Here is a 16,388-nt window from a genome sequence, read left to right on the forward strand (position 1 = left end):
ACTTGACAGTAAATATAGAGTAGTTAAATTATAAAACTTATGGGTTATTAAGATTTTATTCTTTATTTATTATTTTTTAGTTTGCAAGAAAACCCTAAATATAACTAAAAGGTATCTGGATGAATAGGCAGAGGTTAGATCTAGCCCTGACTCACAAACTGAGCTTCTATGTGGTCCTGACAGAGACTTTAACCTTTTAATTGGCTTCATTTTTCTCTGCTGAAAAATGGAGAGGCAAGTCTACATAATTACTAAGATTATGAATAGATAGAGTTTTATTAACATTCAAAAAATCACAAGCCAGCATGTTAATAAGTAGTGAGAATTTTACCTTGAGAAAGCTATAAATATCTGCTTCATCATTACTTGATAAGGGAACATAGAAGGCTCCATTACGAATGAAGAAAGGATGGGGACAGTGTCCTTGTTCTTCCTCCTGATGGTCCACATTGTCAGGAAAATTGGTGAGATCCTTCACAGTTAGCAGATTATATACCTGTAGCAGTGGAGAGATCAAAGGCAGAACTGTTACTTACTTTTCTTTTGAAATAGAATGAACTGAGAGAAATAAAATAATTATCACCAATCTTTTCTTGAGTGTGTTCATGTAGTTGGTACCTTAGAGATAAGTTGAAGATTTTCCTTATATTTAACAGTGTTGTTTTGTCATAAAGAAATAAAACCTACTTGGGAAAATGCTTCCAAAGATTAATAAAACCTTAAGTTATGAAGGATTAATTAAAACTTCATTGTAGAGTCTACAGGTAAAAATAGACTAAATATAGGAAGAAGACCTAACTTGCATCTGTGTTTAATTAATACTTAATGCCCTGAGGAATTTAGCTACAAATTATTATTGCCATCTGTTAAACATTTACGTCTACTGAGGCTTATTCTCAGATAGAAAATCGTATAGATGGCCAATTAGAAGCAGCTGTGGTCTGCAGCACTTACGGAGTGGAATGAAAAAGGGATATTAAATTCAGCACCTTCAACTGAAATACCCAGGTTCTCACATTGAGACTGACTAGGCAAGCAACCTGAGCCACAGAGAACAATGAAAAGCAGCAGGGGTGAAGGTGGGGGAGGGCAACGGAAGGAGTGATTGTGCAACCTCGCCTGGGAAATCACACTTCTCCCATGGATCTTTGCAACCGGTGGATCAGGAGATACCCTAGTGAACCCACGCCATCAGGGCCTTGGGTCTGATACACAAAGCTGTGTGGAGTCTTGGCAGAGCAGCCACTTAGGCACACAGAGACCCAGGAGTTTTAAGTACTCCGGCCCTGGGATCCCTGGAAAGGTAGGAAATCTGTTTGTACATGTCCCTACGAAGGGGGCTGAATTCAGAAAGCCAAAGAGCATCATCCTGTGGACCCCACTTCCACAGCACCTCACAGGTTAAGACTCACTGTCTTGGAATCCCAGCCAGCCAATGGCAGTGGGTTGGAGTCCACCTGAGATGGACCTGAGTTCCTGGGGGAGAGGTGGCTGCCATCTCTGTGGTTCTGAGGACTCAGCCACTCCAGCCTGCAGGCTTGGGGAATACAGATGGTCAGGATGAGGAAGGGTCTCCCACGATGCAGCACAACTACCTTGCCAGATTGTGATCAGACTGCTTCTTTAAGTGGGACCCTGATCCATTCCTCCTCACCGAGTGGGACCTTTCTGTGGGGGCTTCAGGTACTCCAGGCAGGGTTCTAAAGACAGAGCTTTGATCTCTCCCGGGGACCGAGTTCCTGGGGGGCAGGGGTGTCTGCCATCTCTGCAGTTCGGTTGACTCTGCCACTTCAACCTGCTGGCTTTGGAGAATACAGGTGATCCAGACGAGGAAGGATCCCACCCAATGCAGCACACCTGCTCTACCAAAAAGCAGCCAGTCTGCTGCTTTGAGCAGGTCCCTGATCCCATTCCTCTTGACTGGGTGAGACCTCCCAATAAGGGTCTCCAGTCACCTCCAACAGTTGCATGTGGGCTGGCAACAGGTTAGTACCCCCCCAGGATGAAGCTTCTAGAGGAAGGCACAGGCTGCCATCTTTGCTGTTTTGTGGCCTTTGCTGGTGATACCTCCAGGTATGGGAGAAATCAAAGCAACTGGGGTCTGGAGTGGACCCCCAGCAAACCTCAGCAACCCCATGATAGAGTGGCTTGACTGTTAAAAGAAAAACAAGCAGAAAACAACAGCATCAACAAAAAAGACCCAACAAAAATCTAATTCAAAGGGCAGCAACCTCAAGGATTAAAGGTAGATAAACTCACAAAGATGAGAAAGGATTAATTCAAAAACAATGCAAACTCCAAATGCCAGAGTACCTCTTCTCTTCCAAATGACTGTGACACCTCACCAGCAAGGGCACAGAACTGGGCTGAGGCTAAGATGGTTGAATTGACAGAAGTAGGCTTCAGAAAGTGGATAATAATAAACTTTGCTGAGCTGTAACCCAATGAAAAGAAGCTAAGAATCCTGATAAAACAATACAGGAGCTGGTAGCCAGAACAGCCAGTTTAGAGAGGAACATAACCTCCTGATGGAGCTGAAAACCACATCACAAGAACTTCACAATGCAACTGCAAGTATCCTTAGCAGGATAGACCAAGAGGAGGAAAGAATCTCAGAGCCTGAAGATTATCTATCTGAAATAAGACAGGCAGACTAGAGTAGAGAAGAAAGAATGGAAAGAAATGAACGAAACCTCTGAGAAATATGGGATTATGTAAAAAGACCAAACCTACGACTGATTGGGATCCTTGAAAGAGACAGGAGAATGGAACCAAGTTGGAAAACATAATTCAGGATATCATCCAGGAGAACCTTTCCCAACCTAGCAAGATAGGCCAACATTCAAATTCAGGAAATGTAGAGAAGGCCAGTAAGATACTCCACAAGAAGATCAACCCAAAGACACAAAATCATCAGATTCTCCAATGTCAAAATGAAAGAAAACATGTTAAGGGCAGCTAGAGAGAAAGGCCAGGTCACCTACAAAAGGAAACATATACTAACAGTGGACCTCTCCACCAAAACCATGCAAGCCAGAAGAAATTGGGGGCCAGTATTCAGCATTCTAAAAGAAAATAATTTCCAACCCAGAATTTTATACCTGGCCAAACTAAGCTTCATAAGCAAAGGAGAAATAAGATTCTTTTCAAACAAGTGAATGGTTAGGAAATTTATCACCACAATGCCTGCCTTGCAAGAGCTCCTGAAGAAAGCACTACATTGGGAAAAGAAAGACCATTACCAGCCACTACAAAAACACACCGAAGTACACAGGCCGGAACACGGTGAAGCAACCACATAAACAAGTCTGGAAAAAAGCATTATGATGACAGGATCTAATTCACACATAAAAATACTAACCTCAAATGTAAATGGGCTAATGCCCCAGTTAAAAGACACAGAATGGCAAGCTGAATAAAGAGCCAAGACCCATCATCAGTATGCTGTCTTCAAGAGACTCATCTCACATGCAAGGAGAGACACAAGCTCAAAATAAAGGGATGGAGGAAAATTTACCAAGCAAATGGAAAACAGAAAAAAGCAATCCTAGTTTCTGACAAAACAGACTTTAAACCAACAAAGATCAAACAAACAAACAAACAAAGAAGGGTATTATATAATGGTAAAAGGTTCAATTCAACAAGAAGAGCTAACTATCCTAAATATATATGCACCCAATATAGAAGCACCCAGATTCATAAAGTTCTTATACACCTACAAAGAGACTTAGACTCCCACACAATGATAGCGAGAGACTTTAACACACCACTGACAATATTAGATGGATGATTAAGACAGAAAATTAACAAAGATATTTAGGACCTGAACTCAGCTCTGGATCAAGTGGACCTGATAGAGATCTACAGAACTCTCCACCAAAATTCAACAACATATAAATTCTTCTCATTGCCACATGGCATTTACTCTAAAATTGATCACATAATTGGAAGTAAAACACTCCTCAGCAAATGCACAAGAACTGAAATCATAACAGTCTTTCAGACAACAGTGCAATCAAATTAGAACTCAAGATTGAGAAATTCACTCAAAACCACACAACTACATGGAAATTGAATAAACTGCTCCTGAATGACTCTTGGGTAAATGATGAAATTAAGGCAGAAATCAAGAAGTTATTTGAAACTAATGAGAACAAAGAGACAATGTACTGCAATCCCTGGGATGCAGCTAAAACAATGTTAAGTGGGAAATTTATAGCAGTAAATGTCTGCATCCAAAAGCTAGAAAGATCTCGAGTCAACAACCTAACATCTCAACTAAAAGGACTGTAGAACCAAGAGCATACAAACCCCAAAGCTAGCAGAAGACAAGAAATAGCAAAGATCAGAGCTGAGCTGAAGGAGATAGAGACATGAAAAACCCTCTTAAAAAAACAATGAATCCAGGAGCTGGTTTTTTGAAAAAAAAGTTAATAAAATAGACTGACAGCTAGACTAATAGAGAAGAAAAAAAGAGAAGAATCAAGTAGACACAATCAGAAATGATAAGGGGATATCACCGCTGACCTCACAGAAATGCAAACGACCATTAGCGAATACTATAAACACCTCTGTGTACATAAACTAGAAAATCTAGAAGAAATGGATAAATTACTGGACACATACACCCTCTGGAGACTGAACCAGGAAGAAATTAAATATTTGAATAGACCAATAACGAGTTCTGAAATTGAGGCAGTAATAAACAATCTAACAACCAAAAAAAGCCCAGGACCAGATGGATTAACAGCTGAATTCTACCACAGGCACAAAGAAGAGCTGGTACAATTTCTACTAAAACTATTCCCAAAATTGAAAAGGAAGGACTCCTCCCTAACTCATTCTATGAGGCCACCATCGTCTTGATACCAAAACCTGGCAGAGTTACAACAGAAAAATAAAGCTTCAGGCCAATATCTCTGATGAACTTCGATGCAAAAATCCTCAACAAAATACTTGCAGACCAAATCCAGCAGCACATTAAAAAGCTTATTCACCACAACCAAGTAGGCTTCATCCCTGGGATGCAAGCTTGGCTCAACATACACAAATCAATAAATGCGATTCATTACATAAACAGAACTAAAGACAAAAACCACCTGATTATCTCAATAGATGCAGAAAAGACCTTTGATAAAATCAACATCCCTTTATGTTAAAAACTCTCAAACTAGGTATTGAAGGAACATACTTCATAAGAGACATATATGACAAACACACACCCAATATCATACTGAATGGGCAAAATCTGGGAGCATTCCCCTTGAAAACTGGCACAAGACAGGGATGCCCTCTGTCACCACTCCCATTCAACATAATGTTGGAATTTCTGGCCAGGGCAATCAGGCAAGAGAAATAAATAAAGTGTATTTGAATAGCAAGAGAGAAAGTCAAGTTATCTTTATTTGCAGATGACGTGATTTTATATCTAGAAAACCCCATTATCTCAGCCCAAAAGATTCTTAAGCTGATAAGCAACTTCAGCAAAGTCTCAAGATACAAAATCAATGTGCAAAAATCACAAGCATTTCTATACACCAACAACAGGCAAGCAGAGATCCAAATCATGAATGAACTCCCATTCACAATTGCTACAGAAAGAATAAAATACCTAGGAATACAGCTAACATGGGAAGTGAAGGACCTCTTCAAGAGCTACAAGCCACTGCTCAGGGATATCAGAGAGGACACAGAAAATGGAGAAACATTCCATCCTCATGCATAGGAAGAATCAATGTAATGACAATGGCTCTACTGCCCAAAGTATCTTATAGATTCAATGTTATTCCCATTAAACTACCATTGACATTCTTCACAGAATTAGAAAAATCTATTTTAAAATTCATATGGAAGCAAAAAAGAGCCTGAATTGCCAAGACAATTCTAAGCAAGAAGAGCAAAACTGGAGGCATCATGTTACCTGACTTCAAACTTTACTACAAGGTTACAGTAACCAAAACAGCATGGTACTGGTATAAGAACAGACACATAGACCAATGGCACAGAATAGAGAACTCCGAAATAAAACCGCAAACCTACAACCATCTGATCTTTGACAAACTTGACAAAAACAAGCAATGGGGAAAGTCCTCCCTATTTAATAAATGGTGCTGGGAATGCTGGCTAGTTATATGCAGAAAATTGAAACTGGACCCCTTCCTTACACCATATACAAAAATTAACTCAAGATGAATTAAATACTTAAATGTGAAACCCAAAACTATAAAGACCCTTGAAGAAAATCTAGGCAATACCATTCAGGAGATAGGCACAGACAAAGATTTCACTATGAAAATGCCAAAAGCAACTTCAACAAAAGCAAAAACTGACAAATGGGATATAATTAAAGAGCTTCTGCACAGCAAAAGGAACTATCATTAGAGTGAACACACAACTTAAAGAATGGGAGAAAATTTTCCCAATCTACCCACCTGAGAAAGGCCTAATATCCAGAGTCTACAAGTAACTTAAACAAACTTACAAGAAATAAAAACCCATTAAAAAGTGGGCAAAGGACATGAACAGACAGTTCTCAAAAGAAAACACACATGCAGCCAACAAACATATGAAAAAAGCTCAACACCTCTAATCATTAGAGAAATGCAAATCAAAACCACAATGAGATACCATCTCACACCAGTCAGAATGGCTGCTATTAACAAGTCAAAAACAACAGTGAGGTTGCAGAGAAAAAGGAATGCTTTTTTACTGTTGGTGGGAGTGTGAATTAGTTCAACCATTGTGGAAGAAGTGTGGTGATTCCTCAAAGACCCAGAGGCAAAAATACCATTTGACTCAGCAATCCCATTACTGGGTGTATACCCAAAGGAATATAAATTATTCTGTTATAAAGATAAACGCATGCATATGTTCACTGCAGCACTATTCACAATAGCAAAGACATGGAATCAGTCTAAATGCCCATCAATGATAGACTGGACAAAGAAAATGTGGTACATATACACAATGGAATACTATGCAGCCATAAAAAGGATGAGTTCATGTCCTTTGCAGGGACATGGATAGACCTGAAAACCATTATCCTCAGCAAGCTAACACAGGAACAGAAAACTAAACACTACATGTTCTCACTTATCAGTGGGAGCTGAATGATGAGAACACATGGGGGAGAACAACACTCACTGGGGCCTATTAGAGGGTAGGGTGTGGGGAGGGAGAGTATCAGGAAGAATAGCTAATAGATGCTGGGCTTAATATCTAGGTGGTGGGTTGATCTGTGCAGCAAATCACCATGCACATGTTTACCTATGTGGCAACCCTTCACATCCTGCACTTGTACCTCTGAAGTTAAAATAAAAGTTGAAGAAATAAATAAATAAAACACAGTCCATGTTCAAAATAAAAATAAAAGAACAACATAGGCACATGAATGAACTTGTATCATTATATTGGATAGACCAATGTCTATGCAGGGTACTTTTTATGGAAAATGCATGACTCAACAGAATCAAGAACCCACAGGGCAGGGCCAGAGGCCTGAATATTTATCCCTGGACTGATGTAAGATTGAGTCTTAATCAGAGAACTTCCATTTGCCTGGCTTAATCTTGAGTAATTATGGACCAGTAACCCCTGAGTGCCTTTTGTTTCCTCCTTTTTGAACAGGAGTGTCAATAGTGACTATTCTATGCCAGTTCCACCACTGTATGTTGAGTGTGTGGGGCCAAATAACTTGAGTACGCTTTAGCTCAATGTCTTTGTATCTAGAGGTATTGGACCTGAGGAATCATACCTGAGAGGCATTATCTGTACTTGGACCTGATTTAAATGATATTTAGCCTTTGAGCTGTTCCTATTTTACGATGAGAATTTTAGGGACCTCAGAGAGAGGATCGAGTATATTTTACATGTGAGAGCTCATGTATTTCTGGGGATCAGAGGTCAGGCTGAGGAGACAGCTTCCAGAATTGCCCACAACAGTCTCTGCCTCCTGGTATTCACGCCCTAACATTGTTCGTCCCACAATGAACAGGGTTGACCTCTATAGCCAATGGGATATTGTGGAAATGAGGGGACATGACTTTCAGGCCTAGGTCATAAAAGATACTGCAACTTTAGCACTCTTTGGAACACATTAGCTCTCTTGGATCACATGCTCTGGAGAAGAACAGTTGCCACATTATGGGGATACCAGCAGCCCCAGGACCTCTGTGTGGTGAGGAACCGAGGCCTCCTGCCGATAGCGTTCGAGAAACCCGTCTTGGAAGCAGATCTTCCAACCTCTGTCAAGCTGTCAGGTGACTGCAGCTTTGGCCACCATGTTAATCACAATCATGACAGGTCACAAGCTAGACCCACCTAGCTAAGCTGCTCTGAATTCCTGACTCACAGAAACGCATGTGATAATAAATGTTTATTGTTTGAAGCCACTAGGTTTTGAAGAAAATTGTTATGCAGCAGTAGGTAGCTAACACAAACACCCTTTCTACTTATTTATCTATTTACCTTTGTTTTTGAGGAGAATTAAGTAGGTACATAAATGAACGTGTATTATTTATATTGGGTGAACTAATGATTTCTATTACTATTCAAAGTGACTGAGCTTAAAGGTTTCTATAATTTATCATCTGAAATCTTCAGTTACGTTCATAATTTCTTCTCACTTCCACAACACTCCAAGTTTACCAAACCTTACTGAAGTGACTGTTAAATGTATATGACTAAACAGAATAAGACAGACATAAACTTTTCAGAGGTAGAATAAATTCCTGTACTACCTGCTGAAATTAATAGCTTAGAATAGACTGCCATAAATACAGAGTGTAAAAATAATAGGCATATTTCCAAAGAAAGCACTCAAAGAGACAGTTTTCTTGTATCAGGTTAACTTCTTGATGTTGTTTCCTCTAACTAAAATACAGAAATATAGTCATTGTCTCTTGCATAATAATTATTATGCTATGAGGAGATATATCAAATATATATCAAATGCAAATCAAGATCAAGAAAAATTTTGATTATAGCAATCTCCCCGATCTGCGGTTTTGGTTTCCAAGATTTCCATTATCTGTGGTCAACTGTGATCCAAAAATGTTAAACGGAAAATTCAGAAATAAACGATTCATAAGTTTTAAATTGCTGCCATTCTGAGCAACATGATGAACTCTCACACTTTCCTGCTTCATCCTGCTCGGGACATGAATCCTCCATTTTTCCAGTGGATCCACACTGTAGCCACTCCCTGCCCCTTAGTCACCTAGAATCCTGTTACAAGGTTGTCACAGTATCACAGTGCTTGTGTTCAAGTCACCCTTATTTTACTTTATCATGGCCCCAATGCACCAGAGTACTGAGGCTGGCAATTCGGAGGTGAAAGAGAAGCCATTAAGGTGCTTCCTTTAGGTGAAAAGGTGAACGTTCTCCACTTGATAAGGAAATTAAAAATGATGTATGCTGAGGTTGCTAAGATCTACGGTAAGAATGAATCTTCTATCCATGAAACTGTGAAGAAGGAAAAAGAAAATCATGCTTGTTTTGCTGTGACATCTCAAACTACAAAAATTATGGCTACAGTACGTGGTAAGTGCTTCCTTAAGATGGAAAAGGCATTAAATTTGTGGGTGGAAGACAGGAACATAAACGTGTTCCGGCTGATGGCCATTGGGTTCAGTGCTATCCACAGTTGGAGGTCTTGAGACACACCCCTGCAGATCAGGGGGCACTAGTGGATATGCTCCAACCTGAAGAATGTTAATTTTGATAATTAAAAGTAGGACAGGGGTCTTGGATATAGTTATCTCACAGTTTAACATTTTAATAGACATGAAGTAGAAACTAGAACAAACAAAAGAAACTTTCGTATTACTAATTTACCAAGCAACATTGAAAGGTAATAATACCTCCCAAATACATAAGTCAATTGACCCTTTTAAATGGTGATTCATGAGGCAGTTAAAGCTATCAAATTTCTCATAACTTTTTATCAATGATCAAATCATAATATTATTTTTTCTTGCGTTATGTTAAAAATTCCAAATATGAGTAATCTAGTTTTAAATAGGTTAGACAAGTAGTTTCTGAACTTTTCCCTTCCTTCTGATAATTGTTCTTCAAAAACCCCATATTAGACAGTATTTTCTCCAAATGGCAATAATTAACAAATGTTCACCTTTTATTTTGCTGAGCCACCTATAGCCTTTTTTAACTGCCTCTCTCTAAGGACAAGGACTGTGATACGTTTCCTTCTGTTTTCCCAGCTTCTACAACAGATCTAGCATGTAGTAAGCTTGAAATAATAATAATAATAATAAATAAATCATCACAACATGCCAAATGTTACCCCCATGAATTAATATAACTATAGTAAAGAGCAGAGAATTAAAATTTTAGTCCGTGAATCAACATTGCTAACAAAGGTGTAGTAGGTCATTTTCTAAAAGTAGACAATAATTTGTAAATCACTGATTACCACTTTCACAGATGCCAACAACTCTACAGACATAAATAGTTAGATCTGTTAAAAGGTACATGACTTCCCTTATGTTTGCAGGTATTAATTTTATAACAAGCTTACCTACTCCAGTGACCAAAAGTGATTCTATTTAGACAGGATCCAAATTATCTATTACTTGGGCAACACTCTTTTAAACACGACTATCACATAAGTGGGGAATCTTAAAATATAGCTTTCATGAAGATCACTGTAAGACATTAATAACTGAGGTTAAGACTTGATTATTTACAGAAATAGAAGCTGTGTCATAGAAGGAATTATACTTGCAGGCAGATTCAGAATTTCAGAATCACATCTCAGCTTATGCCACTTATCTTGAACAAATCTCTCAACTATTCTGAATCATCTTTTCTCATCTTAAAATGGGACTACTACTCTCCGGAATGTTGGGCAGATTAAGTGAGAAAACCTATATGAGACAGCTTGAGAAACTATCAAGTACTCGGCAAGTGGGAAGTATTTTTACTGTTACATTTTACTCTCAACAGAGGCTTCCTGCTCTGAGCCTCTGGAACGGCCCTTCCTGGTCCCCAAGGCTGCTGGAAACTCACTGAGGACGCGGAGAGCTCAGCCTCAGGCTTCATGAGCAGCATGCTTTGGTCCACAGCACGAAGGGCGCAGAGGGACTGCGGAGCAGCTCCTACTCGCAGGTGGGCGTGTGAGGCTGGGGGACTTTGTGCTGGGCTGAAGCTCAAATTCACCTGTGGGAAATGAAGGGAACGTCAACTAGCATTTTCCCAACTTCTGTAATCTTGCAGTCACCTGCATCTCCTAAGTCACCCTTATATTCAATTCATACGACTATGTTGGTGATGTCAGTCAGAAACCTATTTTTATATGTTTCCTTCACTTTAAAAATAGAAAATAATTTGTAAATCACTTATTACCCCAATCACAGATCCCAACAACTCTAGAGACATAAATAGTTAGATCTGTTAAAAGGTACATGACTTCCCTTATGTTTGTAAGTATTAATTTTATAACAAGCTTACCTACTCCAGTGACCAAAAGTGATGCTATTTAGACAGGATCCAAATTATGTAATACTTTGGCAACACATTAATTTATTCACTCTTTTAAACATGACTAGCACATAGGTGGGGACTCTTAACAAAATATAGCTTCTCAGTAGCTTAGTCTTGTCCTAAGGAGACAACTGAGGCAGAATAAGGATAGATATCTTGTTTGATTTTTAGATGGCCATCTTTATCTCTGACACATGATAAGGTAATCCTACTGTTTGCACTTATTCTTCAGGCTTTGGGAACTTTTGAGTCTTAGCATTTTACATACTCACACAATTGAATCAGCAGAGAAGAGCATCATGAACACAAAACTGATCGTATTTTATTTGGTAGCAGCTTTGTGTAATTGAAAAAGTACTGTATTAGATGCCTAGAAATTCAGGTCTGCCATAAACTTGTTGGGAACTGTTCGGCAACTCATTTTACTCTTCTGGGCTCAGCCTTCTCTGGGGTAAAATAGATGGCTCCTACAGTATCATTTATTTGTGTTCTTTTAATTTTCTGTTAAATCACTCACCTTGTTGGCTAGACAGTTTTCAATCTCAAACTTTTCAGAGTCTCCAATAACTTCTCCATCTGGTAAAATGGCGAAGATGAACATTCGTGCAATGGGGGCAATATCTGACTCCACAGGGAAGGATAAGGCAAAACTGCCTTTCACTGGAACATGGAGAGAGTGAGACAAAATGGTCATAAGTCCGGACACTATTGCTTGGTCTTATTCAGTTTAGAGCTGTGTCCATTCATTCAATGGCTTAATCTCTCTACGTGCCATTAGTTATTTGGTGAAATTAGTAGGCCAATGTCTCCGTTCAGAACTTTAATTATAGCATAAGTTAACAAAGTTCCATTCACTCACATCTTTTTTATTTGATATGCCACTTAACTGTTGCCTAAATCAATTAAATACCAATAGCTCCAGATTTTCTGCGTATATATGTGACAACTAGTTTGTTTACATTTCAGACTAGAGGTGATTCTCAATTTAAATATAGAGCTATAACTTTTAAGATATAATGAGTTTATTTTGTAATATATGACTTTTAAAAAGTTCTGTATGTAAAAAAAAAGTTCCTACTAATTGAATTTCCTAAAAGAATATTTCATTCTTGGAGTTTTCATTACAGCATTAAACTCTTATAAGTACATTAGCATATTTCTACTGGAAGTATTAAATGGTGCCAGATAACACTTCAGAAAATACATTACATTTTAAAGCAGGGTAAAGGGCCACCAGGTAGTTACAAAAGGACAACAACAAAGGTTCCATTTTCTGAATGGTCCACTGGTGACTTGAGTAGATGGCCCACATTTAGTTGAATAACAGTAATTATAAAACCATGAGAGACTTAATGACAGCAAAGTTTCTGAGACCTCGGTACATAAAGAAAGGACAGATACCATCTGGCATTGTTTCCACATCTTCCTTTTCTCTACATCCCTCCTGTTCCAGATTCCCAGCTATATGGCTTTAAATTCCAGTGCTTCCAATTTCTTTTCCAGTAACATATTCTTGGTGCAGTAAGACAATACGTAGGATAACAGAGTCTCTAGACATTGTTGAAACTCCAAATAATGTAGGACAAGGACAATTATAATTGCAGAAGAACTATAATTGATTTTATTTTTTTCTTAACCATATGTATTAAAAATTAAGTCTAATATCCTTAGGAATATTTTATGTCGTATAATATCAGGATGAACAAGGTTAGCTATCTAATACACAACATGAAGACTGTAGTTAATAAAATGGCACTATATTTTAGATTTTTGCCAAATGAGTACATTTTAGCTGTTCTTGCCACACACACACACACACACACACAAATGAGTAAGTAAGTGAGATAATGGCCATGTTACTTTGTATCACTATAGGAGTCATTTTATTATCTATATGTGTCCCATAACATTATGCTGTACATCTTAAATAAATGTAATTTTTTTTTGGAGACAGGATCTTGCTCTGTTGCCCAGGCTGGAAGGCAGTGGTGCAATCATAGCTCACTGCAGCCTCAAATTTCTGGGCTCAAGTGATTGTACTGCCTCAGCCTCCCCAGTAGCTGGGACTATAGGTGCACAACACCATGTTTGGCTAATTTTTCGTATATTTTTGTAGAGGCAGGGTCTTGCTCTGTAGCCCAGACTGGTCCCAAACTCCTGGGTTCAAGCAATCCTCCTAAAATGCTGCAACTACAGGCAGCAGCCACTGTGCCTGGCCAAAATTTACTTTTTAAAAATGATTGTATTAAAGCCCTGAGATAGGTGGTACTCAATTAAAAACTGTTTTAACTCTACGTAGAACATGGAAATTTTCCAACTTTATGCAAATTTTACTTTAGCTTAACAGTACTTATTATTTTATATCACTATGTGTTTATATTGCAAAGCTCTTAAGTTTGGGAAGAAAGGAAGTTTAAAATGTCCTTAAGGCAATGTCATGCCATTCATGTTTCTCTTCAGTTGGACAGATCAAGTTTTAGCTCAGACCTCAGAAAGGAAATAAGTTCCCCTTCTAAAAGGAAGGAAGCCCTTCTATCACTGTGTCTTGAGTTCAACAAGGAAGGTGGGGTAGATCGAAATGTCATAAAAACAGAAAAAAAATTATAGTGACTTTATGGCAAAGAATAGTGGCAGGAAATTAAAGCTTTTAATAATAAAATTTGCCAGCACCTGTGTGTGCGTGCACCATGCCTTGCCACTGCTGGCAGCGTGAGTGTACTCCATCCCGCCTACCCCTACTACACCACCACTGACATCAGAGCATTGGCAGACACTAAGCTCACCAACCCCAGCCCTACCAGCACCCTGCCCGTGCACTGGAGCTACCAGTGCAAAACTAGGCACAAAACACACAAACCCACCCCTAGCCATGTGCAGACACTGCCACCAGCATGAATGCACACAAAAGGTTCATATAGTCCTGCACCCACTAGTGTCCCATCCCCATGCTAACACCACAGTGTTATGCAAATGCATGCACAGTTGCTGGTGGGGATCCCCCAATCCCCTGAGTCATACTGCTGTGACCACTGCTATGAATGCCTGCACAAAGGCCAGGAACCTGGCACCTGCTAGCACCCTGCCACAGCTGATGAGTGTGTACCCCACCACCCTGCCACTGCCGTGCTGCTGGTACATGTGAAGGAGGAGGGATCCCACTGCTACCATCCTGCAAAGTGCTTTGGCTGACATCACCCATGGGAGTGTTGTGACCAGTGGTTTGGGAGCACTTTGGTCCCTTCAGTACAGCATGTTCCCAACCTCGAGGAGCCAGAGAACAAAGCTGGAGCCAGATACCAGTCCCCCAGAGTTACAGCAGGCAATCCAGGAGTCCTGAGCTGAGCCTTGCCCCTCCCTGCCTCCACTGTCCCTGAATCTTCTGGTAACAAAGTCAGTTGACTGAACCCACTTTATACCCTTTATGCCACAATCAAACTCCCAAGGTCATCGAATAGGATAAAAGGAAAAAATGGAAACAACAGCAGTTTCTAAGACTGAAGGAACATCAGCCTGCAAAGATGAGAAAGAACCAGCACAAGGACTCTGATAACTCGAAAAGCCAGAGCATCTTCTTTCCTCCAAATGATCACACCAGTTCTCCAGCAAGGGTTGTTAACTGGGCTGAAATGGCTGAAATGACAGAAATAGAATTCAGAATATAGATAGGAATGAAGATCATTGAGATTCAGGAGAATGTTGAAATCCAATCTAAGGAAGCTAAGAATCACAATAAAATGATGCAGGAGCTGACAAACAAAATAGCTAGTAAAGAAAAGAACATAACCAACCTGATAGAGCTGAACAACAGTCTACAAGAATTTCATAATGCAATCACAAGTATTAACAGCACAACAGACCAAGCTGAGGAAAGAATCTCAGAGCTACAAGATTAACTTTCTGAAATACAATAGTCGGACAAGAATAAAGACAAAAGAATGAAAAAGAATGAACAAAACCTCTTAGAAATATGGGATTATGTATATAAAAAGACTGAATCTACAATTCACTGGTGTCCCTGAAAGAGATGAGCATAATGAAAGCAACTTGGAAAGCATATTTTAGGATATCATCCACGTGAACTTCCCCTCCTAGCTAGAGAGGCCAAATTCAAATTCAGGAAATGTAGAGAACCTCAAAATATACTTCACAAGAAGGTCATCTGCAAGACACATAATCATCAGATTCACCAAGGTTGAAGTGAAAGAAAAAAAAATGTTAAGGCAACTAGAGAGAAAGGACAAGTCACCTACAAAGGGAAGCCCATCAGACAGTGGGTCTCTTAGCAGACACCCTACAAGCCATAAGATACTGGGGGCCTATATTCAACATTAATATTTTTTTATTTATTTACTTATTTATTTTTAGATGGAGTCTCACTCTGTCACCAGACTGGAGTGCAGTAGTGCAATCTCAGCTCACTGCAACATCCACCTCCCAGGTTCAAGAAATTCTGCTGCCTCAGCCTCCTGAGTAGCTGGGACTACAGACATGCACCACCACACCCAGCTAATTTTTGTATTTTTAGTAGAGATGGGATTTCACCATGTTGGCCAGGATGGTCTTGATCTCCTGACCTCGTGATCCACCCACCTCGGCCTCCCAAAGTGCTGGGATTACAGGCATAAACCACCATGCCCAGCCAACATTCTTAAAGAAAAGAAATTCCAACCAAGAATTTCATATTGGGCCAAACTAAATGTCATAAATGAAGGAGAAATAAGATCCTTCTCAGACAAGGAAATGCTGAAGGAGTTTGTTACCACCAGACCCATCTTACAAGAGCTCCAGAAAAAAGCACTAAATATAAAAAGGAAAGACTATTACCAGCCAGTACAAAAACACACTGAAGTACACAGACCAGTGACACTATAAAGCAATTACACAAACAA

At 39.4% G+C, this 16,388-nt stretch overlaps 1 protein-coding gene across 2 annotated transcripts in view; it reads right to left on the reverse strand.

The window, feature by feature from the left end:
• LOC126931414 (pregnancy zone protein) overlaps window positions 1-16,388 on the reverse strand; it is a 59,069-nt gene that overhangs the window by 20,910 nt on the left and 21,771 nt on the right. For both annotated transcript variants that reach the window (XM_050749598.1, XM_050749599.1), the window contains exons 14-16: window positions 12,017-12,159; window positions 11,026-11,175; window positions 332-496 (exon numbers count right to left, since the gene is read on the reverse strand). In XM_050749598.1, the coding sequence (XP_050605555.1) occupies window positions 332-496; window positions 11,026-11,175; window positions 12,017-12,159 (458 nt within the window). The remainder of the gene's footprint in view (window positions 1-331; window positions 497-11,025; window positions 11,176-12,016; window positions 12,160-16,388) is intronic.

This window comes from Macaca thibetana, chromosome 11, assembly GCF_024542745.1.
Source record: "Macaca thibetana thibetana isolate TM-01 chromosome 11, ASM2454274v1, whole genome shotgun sequence".
NCBI lineage: Eukaryota > Metazoa > Chordata > Mammalia > Primates > Cercopithecidae > Macaca > Macaca thibetana.